Source organism: Pogoniulus pusillus, chromosome 12 (genome assembly GCF_015220805.1).
Source record: "Pogoniulus pusillus isolate bPogPus1 chromosome 12, bPogPus1.pri, whole genome shotgun sequence".
Taxonomy (NCBI): Eukaryota; Metazoa; Chordata; class Aves; order Piciformes; family Lybiidae; genus Pogoniulus; species Pogoniulus pusillus.
The window spans coordinates 1,243,120-1,269,599 of NC_087275.1; the positions used below are offsets into that span (position 1 = coordinate 1,243,120).

At 47.7% G+C, this 26,480-nt stretch overlaps 1 protein-coding gene across 1 annotated transcript in view; it reads right to left on the reverse strand.

Moving 5' to 3' along the window:
• The window catches only part of GABRR3 (gamma-aminobutyric acid type A receptor subunit rho3), a 44,791-nt gene extending 23,003 nt beyond the window's left edge, over positions 1-21,788 (reverse strand). Inside the window, exons 1-2 of the mRNA XM_064152134.1 lie at positions 21,664-21,788; positions 15,264-15,376 (exon numbers count right to left, since the gene is read on the reverse strand). Coding sequence (XP_064008204.1) covers positions 15,264-15,376; positions 21,664-21,788 — 238 coding nt within the window. The remainder of the gene's footprint in view (positions 1-15,263; positions 15,377-21,663) is intronic.
• Between the last annotated feature and the right edge of the window lie 4,692 nt (positions 21,789-26,480).

The window sequence follows — 26,480 nt, forward strand, 5'->3', positions numbered from 1 at the left end:
TGCCATCAAACAAGTCATTCCACTAAAGCAACTGCCTCATCACTTCCTTATGGAGTTGGGAGCAAAGAGAGATACACACATTTAAATATATGCACCCAGTCCTGGAGGATATTCTGCATTTGGCATGAAAATCAGGCACAGTTATTGTGCACGGGATCCCTGTGCTGGTTTGAGGCTAGTTGGAATATTTTGCTGACAGAAATGAAATCCTTAGCTATGAGCAGAAAGAAAAAACCCAACAGTAGCCTGTATCACTCATTCTTTTGCTGAGAAACTCAACTAGTCAAAGTATAGATAAGACACTGCTCATGCACTGCTCAGCTCTCAGCTCTGCTCCTTCTCTCTGGAGTCTGTTCTCTATGGCTGCCTCTGCCTTAACTCTAATCCAACCTAACCCTTTTTCCCTCTGACCTCTTTGTTGTCTTTCTGACATTTCACCTCAGATCTCTTCAGATTTATCATGTGAGATATATGTGGGTTGATCTGGTTATTTCTGAAGGCAGGGAAAGAGGAAGGGGGTTGGGGCAGAGGAGATTTGGCTCAAGAGCCCTCCTGGCAGTGTGATTGTTCTGGGAGGGCTGTTGTGCTTTGTATTACTTTTACTTTGTATATAGCTGTATATATTTGTGTATATCTCTGCTTGTATATTGTGTTCAGCTGTAAATACAGCTCCATTCCTTAACTGCCAGGCAGCTAGGTCTGGTCTGGGTGTGGGGGGCAGGTAACTCCCAACCCATCACAATTCCAATTACATTTTTTAAAGATAGCCAGATAGAATGTTTTTTTCAGTATGCATTTAAAACCATTCAGTGCAAAACATGACTGCACGGAAGCCTGAGTGGCAGGAAATAGGAGCAGCTTTTTGAACTTCTCTTTCTCTTTCCCCTCTTTTTCCTTTTATCTTTGTCAAGCCGAAATAATCCAGAAATATTTCTGTCCTGATAACTGGTCACAATACTCTGCTTTTTTTTTGGAATTATCCCAAAATAGCAGCTCTTGGGGATTACACAGCTGCCTTCAGTTCTCATCAGGAGAGATCTTGAACTACTTTGGAGTTATTTTAAAATCTGGAGCTGTAATCTCTTGATTTGACTTGTACTTTTTTTAATGGAGGGTTTGACTCTGCACAGAGCAGGTGCAGATGCACTGTGCCTGGAAAAGCAAGGTATACAGCGTTCAGAACTAGCAGGTCACACAGGAGCACATTTCAGCACTAACAAGAGCTGCACTGCCTGGCTCAGAAATCACAGCTCTCTCTGAGCGGAATGCAGCACTTGCGTTGCTGGCCCAAGCTCAGAACAAACTTCAGGACTCCAGGTAGCAACGTTCAGTCAGTTTATTAGTGCAACACTGGACAGCAGCTGGGGAAACACTGCTTCTCTGGATAACAGAGCCAGTAGGACGCACAACAGTATCAGTGTATATATCCAGCCAGAATCCTTCACACAGAGCAACAAAAAATGTATGTCTCTCCTAAACAAGTTTTGGCCACTTCTTGTCTCTATTTTGACTGCACTACACCACACAAAATAGTTTACTTTATGCTAACTAGCAAATTGTATCAAATACTGGAACAAAAGTGCCTGGCCATAATCTGAATGGGCTCACATTCTCTGTGTTCCACTGCAGTGTAACCTATCTTCTGAAGACAGATTTAGCCTAAACTGAAGTGATTTGGGGATCTATACACAATGGGGAGTGGTTCACAAATGATAGTAACACATCATATAAGTGTAAACAACACAGAAAGATGAGCTCCTCGTTTGTGTAATGAAACAGATCAAGCCTATGTTCCAGAGTGTTGGGGTTTGGGCAGCGCTGAGTGGTTTGGAACAAGAGAGTAAGAGGGGAAAGATTAGGACACAGAGATAAGGGGTGCAGCAGTGAGGGAGAAGCTGCAAAGTTAGCTGTGTGAGGGGACTAAGGGGGGCCCAGTCAGTCAGATTTGTTCCCAGGGCGTGTGGACAGCCCACACTCTGTTGTGCAGCCTATCAGAACTACACACACTGTGTTAGCCCTCTCTATGGGCATTGCTTTTAGCTGCAATAAAGGTTCGACCTATGCATCGTATTGATGTCTCAGCATCGTTCCAGTGCCTGCACGATCTAGGTGACCCCAGCACCAGAGCTGACACCTGAGCTAGCACTTGTAAGAGGAAAGAGCTGGTATGTGTTTGATCAGAAGCAGACAACAGGCCAATGGTTGCCAGCTTACCAGAGAGGGAACAGGGTCTGCAAGCTTTCCAGAAGTGACAAATCTAAAGAAAACAGAAGTTTGCAAGTACCATCTCTGTAATCAGAGGCCAGGATGTGGTGTTGCCTAAACAGTATGTGGAGCCAGCACTGACCTTGCAAGGCTCCTCAGAGGGAGCTGAAGAATGATGAAGGCTCCCCTCACTAGGGGACTGCATGACCACTCAAGCCAAGAATGCACATGGGCGGTAGGGAAAGTTGTTGTGTGACAAACTGTGACACCAGGGAGGAGCTCGGTTCTGCCTGGTTCAGCCTCCTGGGACCTGCTGGCCACACCTCACAGAATGCTGAACACATCTCCACCAAGAGCCTTGGGAGCTGGGTTGGAGTGGCACCAGCCCCACCACCATGATGGTGTGGCTCCCACTGGGGACGCCTACCTTAAGAAGATAAGTGCCTGCCAGCTCTGCCAGCTCTGCGTCTCAGGAGTTTTGCTGGTCAGTTGGATAGGGTGAGTATGAGCTGCTCTTTCATCAATAGAGTTACTTGGCATTCCTTGTCATATACCTTTCTCTCTATGATTTTAGTGTTTGAGCTATAATAAAGTGTTGAAAATGTACCCAGAGGGATGGTACCCATGTGTGGGAGCGTTCCCTGGCCCTGAAGAACACCTGGAGGTCCTGCCTCGAATCCCTGGACAGATGGTCCAGAGGAAGCCAGGAGACAAGGTCAGAGACTGTCTGCATCCTGTCCCCAGGAGCTGGGAAGATTCAAGCCTCAATGTCCAACAAGACAGAGTCCCCTGGGAGCATTTGGGCACTGTCAGGACTGTGGCCAGCCCCCACGAGTGGGTAATAATAATAATCTGTGAGTAAATGCTCAATGCCTCTTTGTAACTCTCCATTGCCTTCTGCCATAGAGCAGAGAGAGCTCCTTGAGCCCAGCTGCTGGGCAAGCGGCGCATTGACCGCAGGAGGCATTTGACCGCGGGAACCTTCTCTTCCAGTTCAATTAAGGTTTCTGTACTTTGCTGGTTATTGCTAGAGCTAGATAATATCCAAAGAATGTTTCCATGGCCCTGTAAGAACCCAGATACTACTAAAATTAGCAGTGGGGGATGGCAGAGTTCAGAGTAGCAAAACTAATAAACAATACTCATTTTGGAAAAGGTCATCTCCCATCAATTAATTTCCCCTCCCCAGCAACCTGGGCAGACAAAAGGAGCTGCTCTCAGAACTAGAAACCAGTGGCAACTTCCAATGAGATTGGTTTTCAGTGCCAGTCATACATGCATACACAGAGAGGCACAGGGCTCTCTGAGAGGACAGCCTGCGCTCCCCTGGGAGCTGTCACAGGCCCGAGTCAGCGAGGACACTGAATAGCACAAAGGGGTCAGAGCTATGGCCAGGAGGAATGCAGTAAGTGGTTCTAGAGCCATGTCGGTGGAAAGGAGACTGTTACAATGAAGCATGTTTCTTTTCAGGTAGAAATGTGAAGTCTGTGAAACAGACTCCTAAAAAGAGACTTCTGTTCTCTCTCTGGGGAAAGGACAAACACTGTGCTCATGCTGCTCAATGAGAAAATACTCCCCAGCCTAGCATTTGCCACACACAATTACTAACCCACACCTGCTAACCCCAGTCCTGACCTACTGTTGACAGATCACAGCATCTGCAAATGTTTTCTTCCTACAACAAATGTGAGAAGATGAAAATGACACTGAACATTGCTTATGTGTGCAACCCCAGTCACTTCTACAGGCTCTTCACTTTTCTCATCTGAAGGATTTTTAGGTTGTTATCACTAAATAGCCAGGTGGGGTTGGTCTCTTCTCCCAGGCAAGCAGCAACAGAACAAGAGGACACAGTCTCAAGTTGTGCCAGGGGAGGTCTAGGCTGGATGTTAGGAAGAAGTTCTTCCCAAAGACAGTGACTGGCATTGGAATGCACTGCCCAGGGAGGTGGTGGAGTTGCTTGCCTGGATGGGGCACTTAGTGCCATGGTCTGGTTGATTGGCCAGGGCTGGGTGCTAGGTTGGGCTGGATGAGCTTGGAGGTCTCTTCCCACCTCTTGATTCTATGATTCTATGACAGGGTGTGGTGGTAGGCCTGATAGGGCAAACATGGGCTTATCCACGTTGGCTTGCCCAGACATGCTCCCCTGTTCCCCCTACTTCTATGCTGGGGGGAGGCAACTATGGGAGGACAAAAGCTTCACCTAATATGGTGAAGCCTGGCAAAGTGCCATTCCAATGCTCCCTTAGTCTCAGGATGGATATTGATAAAAGGGATAAGCAGGTAGCATGAGGCTGCTACCTCATTTTGCATCCTGAATTTGCCTGGAGAGCTTACCAGGAACAGGCTCCAAATGCCTGCACACAGCCACCTTGCTAGCCAGACAGACATTGTGCTGAGACTGCACCTTAGAAGACATCCTGCCTGTGCTGAAAGTCTCCTGCCAAGACTAGAAGTCCTGGAGATACACAGATCATCCAGAGGAGTCAGGAGAGATCAGAGATTGTCTGCCTCCTTTCCCCAGAAGCCTGGGAAGGGTCAAGTCTCAGCAGCCAATGGGACAGACTTCCACCTGCTTTGGGTACTGTCTGGTTTATACTTTGTGAGTAAATACTTAAAGCCTCTTCCAGTATAATATTTGTATTTGCCACTTTAACAAATAAGTGCTTAGGTTTTGCCTGTGCCCTGCATGTATAAATTTCCAACCTGTGCACTTAGAACCTGTGAATAAGTTTTCTGGTGAGTTTTATTGTTAATAAACAAAGAATCATAGAATCAAGCAGCTTGGAAGAGACCTCCAAGCTCATGCAGTCCAACCTAGCACCCAACCCTGGACAATCAACCAGACCATGGCACTAAGTGCCCCAGCCAGGCTTGGCTTCAACACCTCCAGCCACAGCCACTCCACCACCTCCCTGGGCAGCGCTTTCCAATGCCACTCTCTCTGACAACAACTTCCTCCTAACATCCAGCCTTACAACTCCCCTGACACAACTTGAGACTGAGTCCCCTTCTTCTGCTGTTGGTTGCCTGGCAGCAGAGCCCAACCCCACCTGGCTACAGCCTCCCTTCAGGTAGCTGCAGACAGCAATGAGCTCTGCCCTGAGCCTCCTCTGCTGCAGGCTGCACACCCCCAGCTCCCTCAGCCTCTCCTCACAGGGTTTGTGTTCCAGGCCTTTCACCAGCTTTGTCACCCTTCTCTGGGCAGTTTTCATTGTTATTAACAATCATTGCCTGGATAGCAAAACTAATGCAGATTATTAGTTTTGCATCATCCCTCACAATTGGCTTGGAAGGAAGGAGGAGGAAGTTCTTTGCAGTGAGGGTGGAGAGATGCTGGCACAGGTTGCCCAGGGAGGTTGTGGCTGCTCTCTCCCTGGAGGTGTTCAGGGCCAGGTTGGATGAGGCCTTGAGCAACCTGTTCTAGTGGGAGGTGTCCCTGCTTATGGCATGGGGTTGGAACTGGATGGTCCTTGAGGTCCCTTCCAACCTAAACCATTCTATGATCTATGAAGTGACCTCTGGAATCCATCCAGCCCAGCCCCCAGCAAATGAGGCTCATGCAGAGCAGCCTGCAGGTCACTTGGATTTGTTTTACAACTCTCCTGCAGTGTTTTTGATTTGTTGTGGTTCTGTTGTTTGTCTTTTAAAGCATTTCAAAAAGCATTGGGAAGAGTTCTCAACCCTCCAGAACACTGCTTTGTCTGCCCCTGTGTCTGCTCCATACCCAGAATTTCCCTCCCTGGCTGACCATCACAGAAGGACTTCACCTTCGCTATGAAAAAGCAAACCAAAGGCAGGCAGAGCAAAGCTGTGTGGTTTTATTCCGCAGCTTGACAAAACCGGGGGTAGCAGAGAGGATTTAGCTATTAAATGGAGCAGCCTGAGTTGTTCCTGCAGCATTCCTACAAATCATTATTTTAGAGGGATTTAGTGATTTTCACAATGGAGGAGGCCCCACAGATTTCACAGATAATTACTCTTCAGCAGGAGGGGAAAAAAAGGAGCTGTGCTCCGTTGGGTTTATCTTCACCCAAGCCATTTCCAGGCAGTCATTTTAGAGGTTTAAACATAGCAAATGAGTTCCTAAATGAACATGGGATACTTTTAATAGACAGCAGAGCAGACAGGTTCTATAATACCCTTTTGAGAACAGGCATTACATAAAAAGATATCCTCTTTAAGCCATTTGCAGTCAATTTCTACAGTAATGATTGAGTGATTTCATGAATTCTACAGAATCATAGAATGGTACAGGCTGGGAGGGACTTCAAGGATCAGCCAGTTCCAACCCCCTGCCATAGGCAGGGACACCTCCCACTAGAACAGGTTCCTCATGGCCTCGTCCAACCTGCCCTTGAACACCTCCAGGGAGGTTGTGAAGCACAGAATCACCCAATGCAACTTATGCCAGTGTCTCACCACCCTCACCACAAAGACCCCCTTTCCTAACATCCAGTTTCAATTTCCCCTCTGCCAGTTCAAACCCATTCCTCCTCATCCTGTCATTACCAGACCTTGTCAGCAGTCCCTCCTCAGCCCTCCTGTAGGTCCCCTTCAGATACTGGAAGGCCACTCCAAGGTCTCCTCAAAGCCTTCTCTTCTCCAGGCTGCACAGCCCCAACTCTCAGCCTGTCCTCATAGCAGAGCTGCTGCAGCCCTCCGAGCATCTTGGTGGCCTCCTCTGGACTGGCTCCAACACTTCCATGTCCTGCTTGTGCTGGGGGCTCCAGAACTGCACCCAGGAGTGCAGGTGGGGTGTGAGGAGAGCAGAGCCAAGGGGCAGCATCCCCTCCCTTGCCCTGCTGCCCACACTTCTAGAGTATTTTCTTAATTGTCAGACCTTTGAGCAGACAGTGGATTTCAGCAGAAATTCTGTATGGGAAATGTTTGATTTAGAAAAACCATCATAGGATGTTAGGGGTTGGAGGGGACCCAAGGGGATCATCGAGTCCAACTGCCCTGCCAGAGCTGGACAATACTAACACAGATCACAGAGGAACACATCCAGACAGGCCTTGAAAGTCTCCAGGGACAGCCACTCCACCACCTCCCTGGGCAGCCCATTCCAGTGCCAATCACTCTCTCTGTCAACAACTTCCTCCTAACATCCAGCCTACACCTCCCCTGCCACAACTTGAGGCTGTGTCCCCTTGTTTTGTTGCTGGCTGCCTGGCAGCAGAGCCCAACCCCACCTGGCTACAGCCTCCTTTCAGGTAGCTGCAGACAGCAACGAGGTCTGCCCTGAGCCTCCTCTTCTGCAGGCTGCACACCCCCAGCTCCCTCAGCCTCTCCTCACAGGGCTCTGCTCCAGGCCCCTCCCCAGCCTTGTTGCACTTCTCTGGACACCTTCCAGCACCTCAACCTCTCTCTGCAATTAAGGAGCCCAGAACTGGACACAGCACTCAAGGGGTGGCCTGAGCAGTGCTGAGCACAGGGGCAGAAGAACCTCCCTTGTCCTGCAGCCCACACTGCTCCTGAGCCAGCCCAGGATGCCATTGCCTCTGCTGCCCACTTGGGCACTGCTGCCTCTTGGAATTAAGATCATGCTTAATTACAGGCTGAGATGCAAATTGTCTAAAACCACTCAACATTCTTTTCTGTTACTTCTAATACTCAATAATATTGATACTCTTCATTGGTAGAAAAGCTTCTTTAACATTTACAGTAGGAAATGAGAAGTCCTTAAGGCAAAATGTAAAACAAAAATAAGGTGTATTACTAATATTTATATATGCACATAGTGAGAACTTGCATGTGCACAGTGACAACAATTACATGCCTCCATAATCTGCATAACAAAATAGTTCAGAGATGGAATGGTGGTTCCATAACCTCTACACGGCAAAAGAGTTCAGAGAAGGAGTGGTGGTTCCATAACCTCTACCTAGCAAAGTGGTTCAGAAAAGGAAGGGTTTTACCAAAGAACAGGGGCACCTCCTCCATATGCTGGTCTATGATAGTGTTTAATGGCAATATTAATTTCCAGTAAGCAGAGACAGATCTCAGTAAACCAAGAGCTCACACCAATGACTGCTGTGAGATTTGAAATAAGATAGTTCAGAAAACAATAGGTTGTAGGTGAAGAGAATTATTGGAGAGAAGAAAGTAACTTTAAAGTATTTGCAAGGATTCACTTTAGCAGTGTAAATAGTTTTGGCTGCTAAGGCAGCCTGCACTGTGGTGCTCAGATCCAAACTGCTAGAACTCTCATATGCTAGCCTATGCTCACTCTTTTTCATGGAGTTTAAAACTTGGTTTGACCACTCCAAGAAGTGCTGGCAACATAATTTAATTTCTCCAGTCCCAATTTCAGATATCTTCTCACAGACTATCAGTCTACTAAAAAATCAGTTCAGGCCATAGTAGTAGAAAAATGTAGTAGTTATGAGAAGATTTGAGTCCAGTGACAGTCTTTTGTTTCCTTTGGCAGGACCTGTGCAGACAGACAGACTTAACCAGAACTGTCAGGCATCACTGTACCATTCCAGGACCCCTCCCATACCCATCTCCTGGCCTTTATCAGTGTCTCTGGAAGCAGCAAGAGCTAAACTTCCTACAATGTTTGCTGATGCAGCTGGTAAAGCTGCTTGAGCAAAGGACACATCTGTGCACCTAGTCCAGTGTCTAGTGAAATCACCTAAATCATTATGCTTGTCCACATTCGTTGGCACCAGCAAGGGCTCATCTACTGGAGATTTCCAAACAAAAGAGGACTGTGGCCTTACACAGAAGGCAATAACAAAGCAAAACAGGAAATCCAGGAAAGAAATAAAACCCAAACCCCACATGCAAAACCCAGAACCCCAAAACTAACCAAACAAAATAAAAACGCAACCAAGCAAAAAACAACCTCCCACAAACAGCAACCCAGAAGCCTGGCTCAGAGAGTAAGTGCGGTGTAGCAATGCAAGCTCACTTTTCTGAGGGTTTAGGTGTACCCAATTATTGGTTTGCTTTACTCAACCCCACTGCAGAATGAAGCATAGACAAAGTAACATTTCTATAGCAAAAAAATGTAGAACAGCTTTCTAGCAGCTGCCTGGCTTGGCCTCATCTTGACACAGTGCATTTCTCAGCCTTCTGTCTCTTGTCTGATAATAAGTGGACAACAACAGGACTAGAGGTTAAGAGCAAAAGCCAGAGTCCAATTCTGATGTGGCTGGAATGCAGCTGGAAGGGCACTACAATAAAAGAGGAAATGCCAAAATACATTCATGTAAATGAGAGCAGAGTTGTGCCTGTTTGGTCAAAAATAGGATCTCTTCCTTCCAGGTGCAGCAGTGTGTTCTCATGAGAATGCAACAGTAAGCAACCTGCCAGGGAAGTCTAGGCTGGAGGTTAGGAGGGAGTTGTTGTCAGAGAGAGTGATTGGCATTGGAATGGGCTGCCCAGGGAGGTGGTGGAGTCGCCGTCCCTCGAGGTGTGAAGCAAAGTCTGGCTGGGGCACTTAGTGCCATGGTCTGGTTGCTTGGCCAGGGCTGGGTGCTAGGTTGGGCTGGCTGAGCTTGGAGCTCTCTTCCAACCTGTTTGATTCTGTGATTCTAAGTTGCAGTTGTTTCCAGTAACACTGCACTTGGTAGCATCACTCTCCAACAGGCCTGTATCAACTTTGCCCAGGTCTTTTCCTCTGCACCCTTGCTCAGTTGACAGATTCAGTTCAGGATGTGTTCGCTCACTTTTGCCTTTGTTACTTTATTACAAATACCAGAAATTCTGGGTCCTGTAGTCTGTCTCATTTACTTTTTAAGACTTAAGAGTTCCCTGAGCTGAGGGATCTCCAGCAATTTCAAAACAGCATGAGTTTTTGTAAAGGATTAACCCTCCCTGGGGGTGGTCCAAACCTGACCCCAGGTGTAGTGGCCAGCCCACTCCCACATCCTGTCCAGACCCCCTATAAAAACAGAGGAACTTTCTGTTTCTCCTTCTCTTTGTCCTCCCTGCCTGCCTCATAGCTCCACCCTTGTTTCTGCAGCTCCTGTTTTGCCATGTGGCCACCCTACCACATGGTGGAACCACCACTTTCTGAATCTGCCTCCATCCATTGCCATCAGCCTGGTTGTATATATATTTTGTATCTTGTTCCCCTTCCCTGTACCTCTTTGTAACTCCCCTACCTTAAATACCTTTCATTTATTGTTAAAAGTTTTTCTTTCAACTTCAAATGGAAGCAAGACTTTTCTTTGGGTGTCTTACCCCTTTTTCCTCTCGACATCTAATTCCTTTCTTTCTAGAAGGTGGAGAGGGGAAAGCATCCTATTAATGTATTGTTCTGTAAGGTATTTGAGTCTCTGGGAGCTTAAATCAGCCCAATACAATTTCCCAGTTTCCTTTCCTCCTGAACTGGGACAAAGGATGATTTACCTTCTTGGGGAAAGGGGCACAGTGGAGCCAGATAAACAAAGTCTTTCATTCCAGCTCCCTGACATACTCAGAAAACCACAACAGGGATATGGAAGAGGGCAAATATTTGTCCCCCTCCTAAAGGTAAAGAATATTTTTGAACTAGTTGGTTTTCCCTCAGCTGTTTTAACTCAGCATTGTGCTGAGCTGAATAAGTCATGCGGGTGGCATGTGATCGGTACCAGCCCCTCATGACTCCCGGTGCTGAAACGCTTCAGTAGATGCGACAACAAACCCAACCTTTCACCTACTTTAACTGCACCAAGCCACAGCTTTGTGAGTCTTTATGATGTTTAGGGCTATGCCACGACTGCCATGGCAATGACTAGCAAATCTCTAATTCCATGTTTTCCCCTGGTGAAGTTGCTGTCTGCTGCACACTTCGGCGTTCCGCAGAGAAACCCACACCCTCTCTCTGCTCTGGGGCAGATCATTTGGCTTCGTGTTTCGTTCGCTGAGCTTTGCCCTCTGATGACATCACGCTTGCGTGCTAGCTCTGCTGCTGACATGTTGTCTTGGTTCTGGTTTGAATTTCCCAGAGACTCAAATACAGCTAATAGAACCAATAGCAATTTATAGGATGCCTTTCCCTCTTCCCCCTCCTTTCCCAAAGGAAAGGGATTAGATGGAGAGGGAGGAAAGGTAAGCACACCCAGATAAATAATCTCACTGTGATTTGGAATTGAAAAGAAGAAAAGGTTAGCGAAAAATAAAAGGTATTTGAGGCAGGGAAGTTACAAAAGGTACAGGGAAGGGAAAACAAGATACAAAACATATATATATATATATATATTTATATAAATAACCAGATTTGATGGCAATGGTTTGTCTGCCCCGTGGGTTATGGCCATGTGGTAAAACAAGTAGCAGCACGAAACAGGATGGTGATGCCAGCAAGCAGGAGACAGAGAGAAAAGCAGGTAGTTTCCTTGCTTTTTTTATGGGGGCTAGACAGGAAGTGGGAGTGGGCTACCCACAACACCTGGTAGTGTTCAGACCCACCCCCAGGGAGGGGCCAGGACCACCTAGGGTCAGGGTAAAGAGCACTCCCCCAGGAAGGTTAACCTTTCACACATATTAGCACAGGTCTTGTGAAAAGCAAACCATTCTTTATGCCTGGAACATCACTGTGAACAATGGTAAGATAGGAGTAGCGAAGTGAAAATTTGGGACTGACATTCATTTTGCTGAGACTTTTTTTTGTTGTTTGCTGTAAAACTGTTCATGGATTCATGTTTTAGTCCTACAGAGATTCAGACATAAATATTCAACATATTAAGAGGGTTCTGAAAATGTGGAAGATGTTGGATGTCACTGGAAAAAGTTCCTCACTTGCCCTTTGTGATGAGTTCTGCAAAATTAATAATCTGTATTAAATTTGGGATCCAGGTGAAGATGAAAACTATTTATTAAACATTAAATCTCACCAGAAAACTTATTTACAAGGCTCTAAACACATGGTTTGGAAATTTATACGCCAAGGGAACAGGCAAAACTAGAGCACTTGTTTCTTAAAGTGGCAAACACAAACATTATACTGGAAGAGAAGGTTCTTGCAGTTAATTCTACTGCTTATCCACTAAATGAATGTAGGAAGCTCCTTTCTGCTTATGGCAGAAGGCAATTAGTGAATTACAAGAGGCTTGAAGTACTTACACAATAGGATCAGACAGTACCCAAAGCACATGGAGGGGAGGGGTTGCTGTCAGCGGTCTCAAAGCTGTTAGAGGCTTTGGAGTTTCCCAGGAGGCTGGGGGTCTATAGCATAGTCTCTGACCTGGTTGCTCTTGATTCCTGATTCAGCAGAAGCCTTGCAGAGGGCAGGCAGGATGCAGTGCCATGTGCAGCCTTGCAATGCCATTGTGCATCGTGGCACAACGTCACGCTGGCTGTGCAGGCCAATCGCGTGCAGGCATTTAGAGCCTCTTCCTGGTAAACTTGAGCAGTGGAGTTTAGGGGCAGTGTCAGGATGCAATGAGGCATCTGTGCTACCTGCTCATCCCTTTTTATCAATACAGCCCAAGACTAATGGGCCTTTGGACATAGATTAGCCAATCAAAATGGCACTTTGGCAAACCTGACCATATTAAGTGAAGTCAGGACTTTCATTTCCATTTCCTATGGTTGCTTCCCCCAGCACAGAAGGAGGGGAAGCAGGGGAACATGCCAGGGCAAGCCAGAGTCCTTAGACTCAGTGGCTCCAGGTTCTTTGTCTTCTTTCCCATAGTTGTTTCTCTCCACAGCACTAGGTGAGAGGAGCAGAAAAACATGTCTGGGCAAGCCAGGACACAGATAAGCCCATTTTTGGTCTATTTGGGCCTACCATGACACCCCTGTGGGATATGGATGATAGAAGCAAAGCTGATGCACCTGTATCATGAAAGTTATTTCTGAAAGACAGGAGTGCAGCTGAGCTCATACCCTTGGCAAAGCAATTATTGAGAGGCCTGTGCAATGAGGCCAGTGGGAAAACAACAGCTGGCTTCCATAGGAAATGAGTGGGCTCTATCAGCAGTCAGCTGAAAATAAAAGGACAAGGGGAAGGAGCCTAGTACAGATTTGCTGGGTGTAAGACAGTTCTGGGTGCCTGTGGAAAATGGCAACTGCCAGATCACAGGGCATAGGTGCTGCTTTCTGGGGTGATCCCGTGGTGACGTACATCACAGACTGTTGTTTGCTTCCATGGAAATGCATGCTGCATCCTTTCTGAGGTGACACTCAACAAGATGTCCAGACTAAAAGATGTTAGACTAGACAGGTATCACACAAGAGCTAATCCTAACTGGTTGTCAGAAAACAGATGTATCTCAATAAGCCCTGTGAGGAGAGGCTGAGGGAGCTGGGGTGTGCAGCCTGCAGAAGAGGAGGCTCAGGGCAGAGCTCATTGCTCTCTACAGCTACCTGCAGGGAGGCTGTAGCCAGGTGGGGTTGGGCTCTGCTGCCAGGCAAGCAGCAACAGAAGAAGGGGACACAGTCTGAAGCTGTGCCAGGGGAGGTCTAGGCTGGATGTTAGGAGGAAGTTCCTGGCAGAGAGAGTGATTGGCATTGGAATGGGCTGCCCAGGGAGGTGGCGGAGTTGCCATCCCTGCAGGTGTTGCAGCCAAGCCTGGCTGGGGCACTTAGTGCCATGGTCTGGTTGATTGTCCAGGGCTGGGTGCTAGGTTGGACTGGCTGAGCTTGAAGGTCTCTTCCAAGCTGGTTGATTGTATGAACTGTTCACTATCTGACAAGACTTTTGCTTTCTAAGAAGGCAGAACTCCTAAGGTAACAATATACCCTGTCAGTTCTCCCACTGCATCCAGAACAGCACTTCCTACCTCAGGTCTTCTCCTAACATGCTTGCCAGGCTCCGGGTGCCAGCAGCAGGTGGCGACAAGAATAGCTCCACATGCTTTAGCTAGCCTCGCAGAGTTGTGTTTGCTGCACTGCTGGCTGCTGGTCTCATCTGTGGTGTTTTGGCTTCGTAATCCAGAGCGGTTCAGTCTATTTGCACAAACCCAAACACAGGACTGGTGATGCAGAGGCTCAGACAAAGCTTATGAGCGAGGCAGCTTTCCTTTTTCATGTTTCACCAAGGAAGAGTCAAAACTGCATCCAAACTGGGAACATCCCACTGAATACTCCCTTTATCCTCATGCAGTTTAGTTAAATGAAGAAATCATCATCAAATTACCCACACAACAGAAAGGACATCAAAACAAACCCAAGGCCTGGGGGCAGTGCTTTGATTTCAGACCGAGCAAACAGATTTAGGGATTCAATGCTCATTTCAATCTCTCAGAACAAATTTGGTGATTAGGTAATTTGCTACTTGTTACTAGGCTATGCACTCTACAGGAGTAACTCAAACACTGTTCTCAAAGAATCTTCATCTGTTGGGCTTTTTAAAGCTCTGAGAGGAGACAATTTGAACAGTTTCCCTATTGATATGTGTGCTAGTTTGAGGCTGATTGGAATATTTTAAGGAGAGAAATTAGATTCTAGGCTGATGATGCCTGCTGCACTCATAGGCTTGCTGAGATGTATAAGAACAAGGACACAAACATAGGTAAGACAGTGTGAGAGTCTCTATCTGTTGGAGTCAGTGTCTGTGTTTTCTCCCTGGGCTTTTGCTGCTCTGCCTGGATCTGTGTAATCGTTCTGGTTCTAACTCCCCTTGCTGATCCTTCCAGCTCACCTTGAAGATTAGGCAGACTCTGGGACAAGGTAGAGAGGTGGAAAGAAGGTGGAAGGGTGGCTGGGAGCCCGTCCTGGGGACTCTGGTTTCTGGCAGGGCTGTTGTGTTTCTGTATTACCTTTAACTTGTCTATTTCTGTCTATAGCTGTAACTATCTGCTTGTATCTTGTGCTAAGCTGTGAATATAGAGCCTCATTCTTTAGCTTCAAGCCAGGTGAGTCTAGTCTGGGTGATTTCATAAGGGGGGGGGGGGGGGGGGGGGGGGGGGGGGAGGGCAGGGAACTCCCAAACCATCACAATATGCTAAACACAAAGAAAGCCTCTGCCTGGCAGCGATTCTGGATTTCTTTCTTTATTTGTAGATGAGCTGGGATTGAGTCTGTCATTCAGTTTTAAGTGGTGTTGCTTAGCAGTGTAAGTAAACCTCCAGAAAGAGAACAAACTATTACCCAGCACAGGGCAGGCATGCTTTGCTTACCTCCAAATCCAGGTCTCAGTGCAAAGTCATGGTCCTGTATGTGAAGCAGCTGCTCAGATTTAAGTGGTCGTACTTTTGTGCTGTCAACTTTCCTTAGTTTAACTTCTCGTTTGCTATGTTAAAAAAAAAGAGGTAATAGATTTGGTTGGTTGTGTGGTTTTATTTCTGCCTGACATTCAGAGTGCTAGTTAAATAGCATAGAATACTGGACAGCTGAACCTGGTAAGACAAAGGGAGCAACCAAGCTAATAAAGTTGGAAAAAAATACATTGGAAAAGGTGGGGAAATCAGGCAAGAGGATGTGCTATGAGGAACATCCCAGGAAGAGCCATCTAGCTCTGGGAATCATAGAATGACTCAGGGTTGGATGGGACCACAAGGATCAGCCAGTTCCAACCCCCCTGCCATGCCCAGGGACACCCTACCCTAGAGCAGGCTGCACACAGCCTCAGCCAGCCTGGCCTCAAACACCTCCAGCCATGGGGCCTCAACCACCTCCCTGGGCAACCCATTCCAGCCTCTCACCACTCTCCTGCTCAACAACTTCCTCCTCACATCCACACTGACTCTCCCCACCTCCAGTTTTGCTCCATTCCCCCCACTCCTGGCACTCCCTGACAGCCTCAAAAGTCCCTCCCCAGCTTTTTTGTAGCCCCCTTCAGATGCTGGAAGGCCACAAGAAGGTCACCTGGGAGCCTCCTCTGCTCCAGCCTGCACAGCCCCAACTCTTTCAGTCTGTGCTCACAGCAGAGCTGCTGCAGCCCTCTGAGCATCCTCCTGGCCCTGCTCTGGACACACTCCAGCACAACTACATCCTTCTTGAAATAGGGCTCCAGACCTGGATGCAGTACTCCAGGTGGGGTCTCAGCAGAGCAGAGCAGAGGGGGAGAATCCCCTCCCTGGCCTGCTGGCCACACTTCTCCTGCTGCAGCTCAGGCTCTGCTTGGCTTTCTGGGCTGCAAGTGCACACTGCTGGCTCCTGTTGAGCTTCTGGTCCAGCAGCACCCCCAAGTCCCTCTCCTCAGGGCTGCTCTCCAGCCACTCACTGCCTAGCCTGGATTTGTGCAGTGTACCCTGAATTGGTCTTGTTGAACCTCCTGAGGTTGGTTTGTGCCCACCTCTCCAGTCTGGATGGATCCTGCCCTCCAGCTTGTCTGCTGCACCACACAGCTTGGTGTGGTCAGCAACCTTGCTGAGGCTGTACTCAGTGCCTCTGTCCGCGGCACACACAAAGATGTTGAACAAGACTGGTCCCAGGACTGACCCCTGAGGGACTCCACTCATCACTGACCTCCACTTGGACATGGACCTGTTGACAGCCACTCTTGGTGCAGCCACCAAGCCAGTTCTTTACCCCTATTTATCCATCTCTTCTGTCTATATCTACCATCGTATAAGAGATTATAGCTGTCTGAAAAAAATATTATTCACATAGAATCAAGCAGGTTGGAAGAGACCTCCAAGCTCAGCCAGTCCAACCTAGCACCCAGCCCTGGCCAATCAACCAGACCATGGCACTAAGTGCCCCATCTAGTCCTTGCTTCAACACCAGTGCACTCAGATTTGGCCAAGTTACTCATCCCCTTATTTGCTGATCAGTGGTGCAGCATTTCTTGCGGTTCTTGCACTTTTTTTCCCATACCATCCATAACTGAGCCTCTGCACAGCATCAGGGGAACACAGACAAACCTGTCCTCTACAAAGGACACCATGGATTCTGTACTTCTTTCTGGTGGTTGTTGCTACTTTTCTCCCCTCACAGAATATACTACACAATACCACAGGATCACAGATCACAGGCTCACAGGATGCCAGGGGTTGGAAGGCACTCAAAGAGATCATCAAGTACAAGCTCCCTGCCATAGCAGGACCTCACAATCTAGCACAGATCACACAGGAACTCATCCAGACAGGCCTTGAAAGTCTCCAGAGAAGGAGACTCCACAACCTCTCTGGAGAGCCTGTGCCAGTGCTCTGGGACCCTTACAGGCAAGAAGTTCCCCCTTGTGTTGAGCTGAAACCTCCTGTGCTGCAACTTCAATCCATTGCTCCTCGTCCTATCCCAGGGAGCAATGAGCAGAGTCTGCCCCCCCTTTCCTGATCTCCAGCCCTCAGATGTTTATAGATACTTATGGACCCACTCTCTGTCTTCTCTTCTCCAGACTAAATAGCCCCAGGTCACCTGCAACACAGCAGAATGAGCAGTACAAGGAATCATCTCCATCAGAGAAATTCTACTGCTGGGGACCTGACAGAAGAGAAAATGATGAAGTAGGTTCAGAATGCCATGGCACAGCTAATGCTGTTTGGGGTCATTAAGTCAGTGGTCATCAGATGTGCCAAGAAAGATGCCTGTTTGATGTTCTACTGATTTCACTGGCAGAAGCAAGCTAAAACTATGACACATCTCTTACACCTTTTCAACAGAAGCAATTATTGTGACTAAGGAAGAATGTCCCTAGCCAACAGAAGTAAAACATAGGTTTCTGGGGCGTATCTTTTCTACATAAGCTACTGAGATGTCTGGGATTTTGGTAGGAATTTCATTTCTCTGGATCAGGGCAAACCAAGCAGAACTGCTGCCTCTGTGAAAAGCATCTTTTGTGCCCACTTACTCAAATGGGTGATGCTTTATATACAAAGGGTGAAGCAGCTATAAGTAAGAGGTGATCCATGTGGTAGTGAAGCTGTGACAGATAGAGATATATTGATAGCTACAGAGGTGTCTGAGCATGGACAGGTGGGATCTGACCCTAGGGTTGAAGTATAGACTGAGAAAAGAGTGCCCAAAGATCAGGGTAAGGGAAAATCAGTCACAAGTCATCTCCAACAGAGGTCTCTTCCAACCTGGTTGGTTCTGTGATACTATGAAACCAAAGCTATCCAAAAGGCAGAAGTTGTGGAGCTCTTCCAGCCACCAGACCGCAGGGTTGGAGAGCAGAAGGATCTCTGCAATGGTTTAACGCATGTGCCGAATCCTGAGGTCCATGTACTGAGCAGGACTGCATGGCGCACGTAAGCACTGCGAACTGCTCAGCACCAGCAGCAGCATGTGCTCTCAGATGGTTTGTCAGTCAAATGTGGTGTGCTTTGCTGTCGGGAATGGACCACGAGAATAATCTCTTTCTCATGTACTTTTAGTTAATGCTTTCAAATCTTCTTTACAAGAGAATGCAGACAAACAGCTTTGGAGGGAGAATTGGGTTATTCTATTAAAACGGTGCAAGTTGTAGGTTAAGTAACATTTTCACATGGAATTCTTTTTAAAAGGCCACCCTTTTAACCAAGGCCATCTGTCAGCTGTGTCCCTGATCACCCTAGAGCTCACTGAAAGGCTTTTCCCCAGAAAGAGAAAGACTGGTGGCAAGTCAGACTCTGTCACAGCTGCTAGTGGATAATGCTGCCTTTAGAACCAGAGCATCAGACAAAGAAAAATTCTATCTATGTGGATCCTTTCCATGGAAAAGCTGATTTGCAGCTGTCAGGCTTTGGGATCTTCTGTGGCTCTGATTCTACAGTCTTCTTGCCAGTTCCAAATCACTAAGCCCTAGGAAATGAAGACATAGAAGGCCAGAGCACCACCTCGTGTGCATGTAAAGAAAACTGCCACACCGGTCAGCATCGGCAGGGAACACAGCCCTGGAGCTGCTCCTTGTTCTGTTCCTCCTTCCTCTTAGCACTCTTGCCTGCCTCGCAGGTTTGCTGTGGAGTTCTGCCGCATTTACTAGCGAAGGGCTGTGAAGATGGAGAGGACAGTGTGCCAGTAGTGTGATTGCTGTCCTGTGGCAGGGGCTCAGCAAAGGCTGTCCAGCAAAATGCCTCAAAACACGCTGTCTTCTACCACTAGGCATCTCTCCTGCCTTGAGGGGGTTTATATCAGTGCTAGAGCAACTCTTCTCCGTTATTGCAGAGGGCAGTATTACTGCACACGGCAGCAGCATGTGCTTGCCTTTTGCCACTAACAGAATCTACCCTCTGAGCTTAAAACAGACCTTCCTCACCACTACAGCAATGAGATTTTATTCTGCTTTTTTTTCTGATTCTTAATTGCTTCCTGAGACGAGCATAGCACCAGATTAGACCTAATGTTGATACTGAGGCTAGCTCTGTGTGCTAGTTTGAGGCTACCTAGAGTATTTTGGTGAGAAGAATCAGATGACAGGCTGTGAAAAGGAAACACTGGTGATGTCTGCTGCACTCATAGGCTTGCTGAGATGGATAAGAACAAGAACATAAACATAGATAAGGGAGCCACTCTCTGTCTCTTGGGGCTGCATGAACTTCTCTGCCTGACTAGCCCATCTGCTTCCTAACCCCCCTTGGCCGACCCTCCAAACTACTTTGAGCATAAGGCAAAGTCTAGGGTAAGGCAGAGGGGTGGGAGGAAGGTGGAAGGGTGGTTGGGAGCCCCTCCTGGGCACTCTGGTTTCTGGGAGGGTTGCTGTGTTTCTGTATTACTTTTTAACTTGTGTATTTCTGTATATACTGTATCTATCTGCTTGTATGTTGTGCTAGGCTGTAAAGATAAATCTTCATTGAATTTCCAGAGCTGCTGAGTCCAGTCTGGGTGATTTTCCAAAGGGGGGGGGGGGAGGGGGCAGGGAACACCCAAGCCATCACACTCTGTTTATTTTATTTTGTTGTTACAAATAGTCATGCACCAGCACTCACTCCAAAACTATTAGTGAGTTTGAAATACTCTGCTGAGCAGTCGTTGTTTTCATCAGCTTTTTGGTCACAGCTTCAAGTCTGGTCTAAGCTTTAAATTAAAATCCAGAAGCCCTGAGAGGTACAGCCCCTCCTCTCCAGGCACCTCCACTGTGCCACTGGGATACCTTCTGCTGCCTTGAATTGCTTCATCAAGATGTGAAGGGATTCAGAGATGTCACCGCTGGGTTATCAAATGATACAGAAGGTAAACAGCTTCACACCTGTGCCCTGGTTTTGCCTGGGATGGAGTTCATTCCTTCCCTAGTAGCTGGTACAGTGCTCTTTGTTTGGATTTAATGGGAGAATAATGTTAATATCACACTGATGTTGCAGTTGTTGCTAAAGAGTGCTTATCCTAAGTTAAGGATTTTTCAGTTTCCCATGCTCTGACAGTGAGTAGGTGCACAACAAGCTCAGAAAAATCATGGCCAGGACAGCTGACCCAAACTAACCAAAGGCATATTCCATACCACAGAACACCAGGCTCAGTATATAAGCTCGAGGGAGATGGCAAGAGGGGTGGTTATTATTATCACCATCATCATAGTTTCGGGATCCTCAACTCAAGAGAGATGTTGAGTTACTGGAACATGGACAGAGAAGGACAATAAAGCTGGTGAGGGACCAGGGGCATGGCCTTTGAGGAGAGGCTGAGGGAGCTGGGGGTGTGCAGCCTGCAGCAGAGGAGGCTCAGGGCAGAGCTCATTGCTCTCTACAGCTACCTGCAGGGAGGCTGTAGCCAGGTGGGGTTGGGCTCTCCTCCCAGGCAAGCAGCAACAGAACAAGGGGACACAGTCTCCAGTTGTGCCAGGGGAGGTCTAGGCTGGATGTTAGGAGGAAGTTCCTGGCAGAGAGAGTGATTGGCATTGGAATGGGCTGCCCAGGGAGGTGGTGGAGTGGCCGTGGCTGGAGGTGTTGCAGCCAAGCCTGGCTTGGGCACTTAGTGCCATGGTCTGGTTGGTTGGCCAGGGCTGGGTGCTAGGTTGGGCTGGCTGAGCTGGGAGGTCTCTTCCAACTTGGTTGATTCTATGATGATTAATCATTGTTATCAATATTGTATTTTGGTTAAACTGCTCTTAGATCAACCCATGGCTTTTACTTCTCTCCCAAACACTAATTCCCCTCCCTATCCCACTTCAGAGGGAGGAGTGAGCAAGCAGCTGCATGACAATTTTCAGCATCTTGAATTGTAGGTATATCCCAGAAATGCAACACACTATCATCACTACAAATAAGGTACAGTTCACCTAATTTAGTGCCATAAAAATACCTTTTGTGTCTTGATAGCAAACCTCCTGTGCTATTTCATTCATGGGAGTCACTTTATAATGTTGGCATTGGACTTTGGAAGGCATTTCAGCTTCTTGTAAAGGGAGTGAAAAGGACAAGCGTATTTGGTGCAGCACAGCAGTAGGCTGGTACCATACAAGCTTGCACTTGTGCTAGCAGCTTGCTATCACACAAGTTAGGATTTGTGGGGGGTGTTTGTACATATATGAAACATTCATGAAATCACAATACAGAATGTCCAGTTATGAAAAACTCCAAGTACACCATTTCTGTTTCAGGAATATCCTATCAATAGCATACACACTGTAACTCCAGAAACTGACAAAACAGGAGAGTGAACAACAAGGCTGGATTGAAGCAGTGCTGACAGCAGTTTGCCAGTGAACAGTATATTGCTTACCTGTTGTGCTTTCTCAAGAATGAGAGTTGTTGCTGATGAAGATGGTGATGCTGACTTTGAGAACTGTATAGCATTGCTGTTGGCCACAGGCAGGTGAGGAACAGAAGTTTCATTACCAGGACCATCTCTTCCAAAAAAAAAAGCAATGCATGTGATCAGCCAGTCCACCTTGCTGACTTGGTTTTAGTGATTTTAACGTCTAGAGACAACATAGCATGCACAGGATGAACGTGAAGGAAGGCATCACTGAAGACAGAAGACAGGGGCATCCCAGTTCTGATGTCCTCACTGACTTCCCCTCAGATTTTGGCAAAGCATAAAAATTCCTTCAGCTCTATGTCCCTGCTGCATCTGCAGTCAACCCAGAAGCATCTTGCTTTCAGTAACGTAGTAGATAGAGCAGTTTGCTCGTCCGGGCTGCGGTCTGAGCCATGGCTTCCACTCTTCAGCACAGGCGCACACTTGGATTCTCCATCACGCACGCACTAACCTCTTCCACATAGTCTGTGCAGGCAAAGTGATGTCAAACATTTAATCCCCCTTAAATCCCACACAAAACCATACAAAAATCTGCTTTAATGACAAAGGTCTCTAAATTAATCTTGCTTTTCTATATGTGCATCTGATCAAAACAACTTTCTGTCGAGGCAAAGCTCTTTCATTAACTGGCTACCTTATTTTCTCTTCCCAGCCATTAACAGCATTTCTGTTTCTTTCACCTGCAGCGGCAACTATTTTGTCTCTAGGTACAAAACTACTTTTGGGCAGTGTGGTATTGCGGAGCGAGGCCAAGGTGGAAGTGAAGTCTTGTTTCAATGTTCCTCAATAATAGCTGGAAATACCAATAATTCCTCCCCCCCTTTTATTAAGCTCTGCAGATATCCATTCAATTTGCCCCAAATTTCAGTGCCATGTGCATGTCTAAGATCTACTGTCCTTCCACTGAACCTAATTTTACCTTTATTTCATTTAGCCTGCTCTGCCTGTTCAGTAGCAGAGAGAATCATAGAATGGGTTAGGTTGGAAGGGACCTCAAAGATCATCTGGTTCCAATCCCCTGCCACAGGCAGGGACACCTCCCACTAGAACAGGTTGTTTGAGGCTTCATCCAACCTGGCCTTGAACACCTCCAGGGAGGTTGTGGAGCATATTCGGTGCACCTCCCTGGGCAACCTGTGCCAGTGTCTCACCACCCTCACTGCAAAGAACCCTTGCCTAACATCCAGTTTCAATCTCCCCTCTGCCAGTTTAAACCCATTCCTCCTCATCCTGTCATTACAAGACCTTGTCAGTAGTCCCTCCCCACCTCTCCTGTAGGTCCCCTTCAGATACTTGAAGTGGCCTCCAAAGTCTCCTGGAAGCCTTCTCTTCTCCAGGCTGCAGAGCCCCAACTCTCTCAGCCTGTCCTCAGGGCAGAGCTGCTGCAGCCCTCTGAGCATCTTCATAGTCCTCCTCTGGACTGGCTCCAACAGTTCCATGTCCTTCTTGTGTTGGGGCCTCCAGAACTGCACACAGGACTCCAAGTGGGGTCTGAGGAGAGCAGAGCAAAAGGGGATTGAATTGCAAAATATTTTATTAACCAAATGTTGCTTCAGTTTCAGGTTGTGCCTGAGGTCTAGGCTGGATGTGAGGAGGAAGTTGTTGGCAGAGACAGTGATTGGCATTGGAATGGGCTGCCCAGGGAGGTGGTGGAGTTGCTGTGTCTGGAGGTGTTGAAGCCAAGCCTGGCTGGGGCACTTAGTGCCATGGTCTGGTTGATTGTCCAGGGCTGGGTGCTAGGTTGGGCTGGCTGAGCTTGGAGGTCTCTTCCAACCAGGTTGATTCTGTGATTGATTTGTGAGTGTAGACAACTAACTATTTCACTGGCCAAGTGGTTTTGTGCCTGTATGTTTTGTATTTGTGCATATAGACATACTTTGGTTTGAGATACTTGTAGTAAGTTATCTTGCTACAAGGTAAGTGATGAACCTTGTCATCAAACGTGCAATTAGGTCTCTGTGTTGCTAAATCATTTCTTACATTAAGTGTTGCTGAAGTCAGCCTTTGCTTTATCTAATTCTATTAATAACTCTTACATTGCTGGAAAAATCAGATTGTGTCAAGCAATTCCTCCACAACACATACAGCAAACTATCAGCAAACCTGCTTAAATTGCCTAAGAAAAACCTTCTCCTTCCCCACTCAGGCACAGGCCCAGCAGGAGCAGCAGCAATACTGAATCATGTAGAAAGCTAACTTCGCTGCAGGCTGCCTGAAAAATGTTACCACGTTCCTGCATGCTCAGCCATCTGCACATTCATCACTGTTAACTCACTGCCAACCATTTTGCTCAACCACAAAGAAATAACAATATGCATTTATAGTGCCTGCTCTGCCAGCAGCAACACCCACATTATTTCCAGTCTGCATTATTTCCAGGAACACTTGGGAAAGCTGCATTTCAGACACTGACATCACACTGAGCTGAAACTGCTAGCTGCTACCTTCCCTAAGCAGGAGACAATCAATGGGGAAGGAGAGGGTGGTCCAGGTGCTGAAATTATTCACCAAGAGCTCTGAAGGTGATAGGTCTCTGAAGAGCTCTTCCCCTGTACTCAGCACTGGTCAGGACACACTCTGAGTGCCGTGTCCAGTTCTGGGCTCCTCCATTCAAGAGAGATGTTGAGGTGCTGGAAGGTGTCCAGAGAAGGGCAACAAGGCTGGGGAGGGGCCTGGAGCAGAGCCCTGTGAGGAGAGGCTGAGGGAGCTGGGGGTGTGCAGCCTGCAGCAGAGGAGGCTCAGGGCAGAGCTCATTGCTCTCTATAGCTACCTGCAGGGAGGCTGTAGCCAGGTGGGGTTGGGCTCTCCTCCCAGGCAAGCAGCAACAGAACAAGGGGACACAGTCTCCAGTTGTGCCAGGGGAGGTCTAGGCTGGATGTTAGGAGGAAGTTGTTGGCAGAGAGAGTGATTGACATTGGAATGGGCTGCCCAGGGAGGTGGTGGAGTCGCTGTGTCTGGAGGTGTTGCAGCCAAGCCTGGCTGAGGCACTTAGTGCCATGGTCTGGTTGATTGTCCAGGGTTGGGTGCTAGCTTGGAGCTGGTTGATTCTATGATTCTATGACAGCGGTTTAGCAACTTCATCTGCCAGTGCTCTCAGGACCTGTGGGTGGATCTCGTCAACTTGTGCACATTCAGATTCCTTAGGTGCTCACCAACAGGATCTTCAATTACAGTGAGCAGAGCTTCCTTCTCCCAGTACTTACTTTTGCCCCCTGCGACTTGGCCACTGTGGTTGGAGCCCTTGCCGTTGAAGACTGAGGCAAAAAAGTCATTGAGCCCTTCAGCCTTATCCATATCCTTTGTCACCAGCTCTCCATTTCCCTTCTGGAAGGGTCACACATTCTCCCTGTTTCTCTTTTTCTCACTAATACACCTGAAGAAGTTTTTGTTCCCCTTACTGTCCCCAGCCATATTCAGTCCCAGCTGTGCTTTGGCTTTCCTAACCTGAGCTCTGCTGGCACAGACAATTCCTTTGTATTCAGGTTCCCTGTCCTTGCTGCCACTCTCTGAAGGCTTTCTTCTCGCATCTAAGTGTGTCCAGGAGCTCTCTATTCATCTGTGTGGCCTCCTGGAGTTCTTACCTGCCTTCCTCTTTTTTGGGATGCATTGCTCCTGAGCCTGGAGGAGTTTGCTGTGCACCCTCCTTGATGCCTTGAGGATCTTAAACTCTACCATTTCATGATCACTGCAGCCAAAGCAACCCTTCAGCTTCACTCGCCAGCCCCTCTGTTGGTGAGGACTAGGTCCAGCATAGCAGCTTTTTTTGTGGGTTCCTCTACTTCCTCCTTCCACTTGAGGAGGTAGTTACCATCACTGCACTCCAGGATGCTCTTATATTGCTGGTGCTCTGCTGTGTTGTCCTTCCAACAGATGTCACGGTGGTTGAAGTCCACGGGCTCCCTGGGCAGCCTGTTCCAGGGCTCTGTCACCCTCACAGTGGAAAAATTCCTCCTCGTGTTTAAATGTAACTTCCTATGCCTCAGCTTCCACCCAGTGCCCCTTGGGCATCACCCAGCAGAGACTGGCTCCATCCTCCTGCTCCTCACCTTTACATATTTATAACCATTGCTGAGGTCACCTCTCAGTCTCCTCCTCTCCCAGCAGCACAGCCCCAGCTCCTTCAGGCTCTCCTCCTAACAGAGATGTTCCATTCCCTTCAGCATCTTTGTGGCTATTACCTGCCCCCTCCCCCCCCACTTTGGAAATCACCCAGACTAGACACAGCTGGCTCTGGAGTGAAGCTTATATTTACAGCTAGCACAATAGACAAGCAGATAGTTACAGTATAGACAGTTATCTACAGAAACACAGCAGCCCTCCCAGAAACCTGAGTCCCAGGAGGGGCTTCCAACCACCCTTCCACCTTCTTCCCCCCACCCCCCTCAACCTTACCCCAGTCCCAAGGAATAATGGAGGTTCAGCCAGGGGGTTAGGGAACAAAGTGGATTAATTAGAGAATCAGCAGAGAGACTGGAGAGAGAAACGCAGCTTGGAGCTCCCCAGCAGGAGTGAGTTATCTATGTTTGGATTCTTGTTCTTGTATCTCTCAGCAAGCCTATGAGTGAGGTATACATCCTTCTGTTTTCCTTTTCACAGCCTGTAATCTAGTTCTTCTCACCAAAACATTCCAGCTAGCTTCAAACTAGCACACCCTCTTGAACTGGGAGGCCAGTTGTGCCAGGGCAGGTCTAGGCTGGATGTGAGGAGGAAGTTGTTGGCAGAGACAGTGATTGGCATTGGAAAGCGCTGCCCAGGGAGGTGGTGGAGTGGCTGTGTCT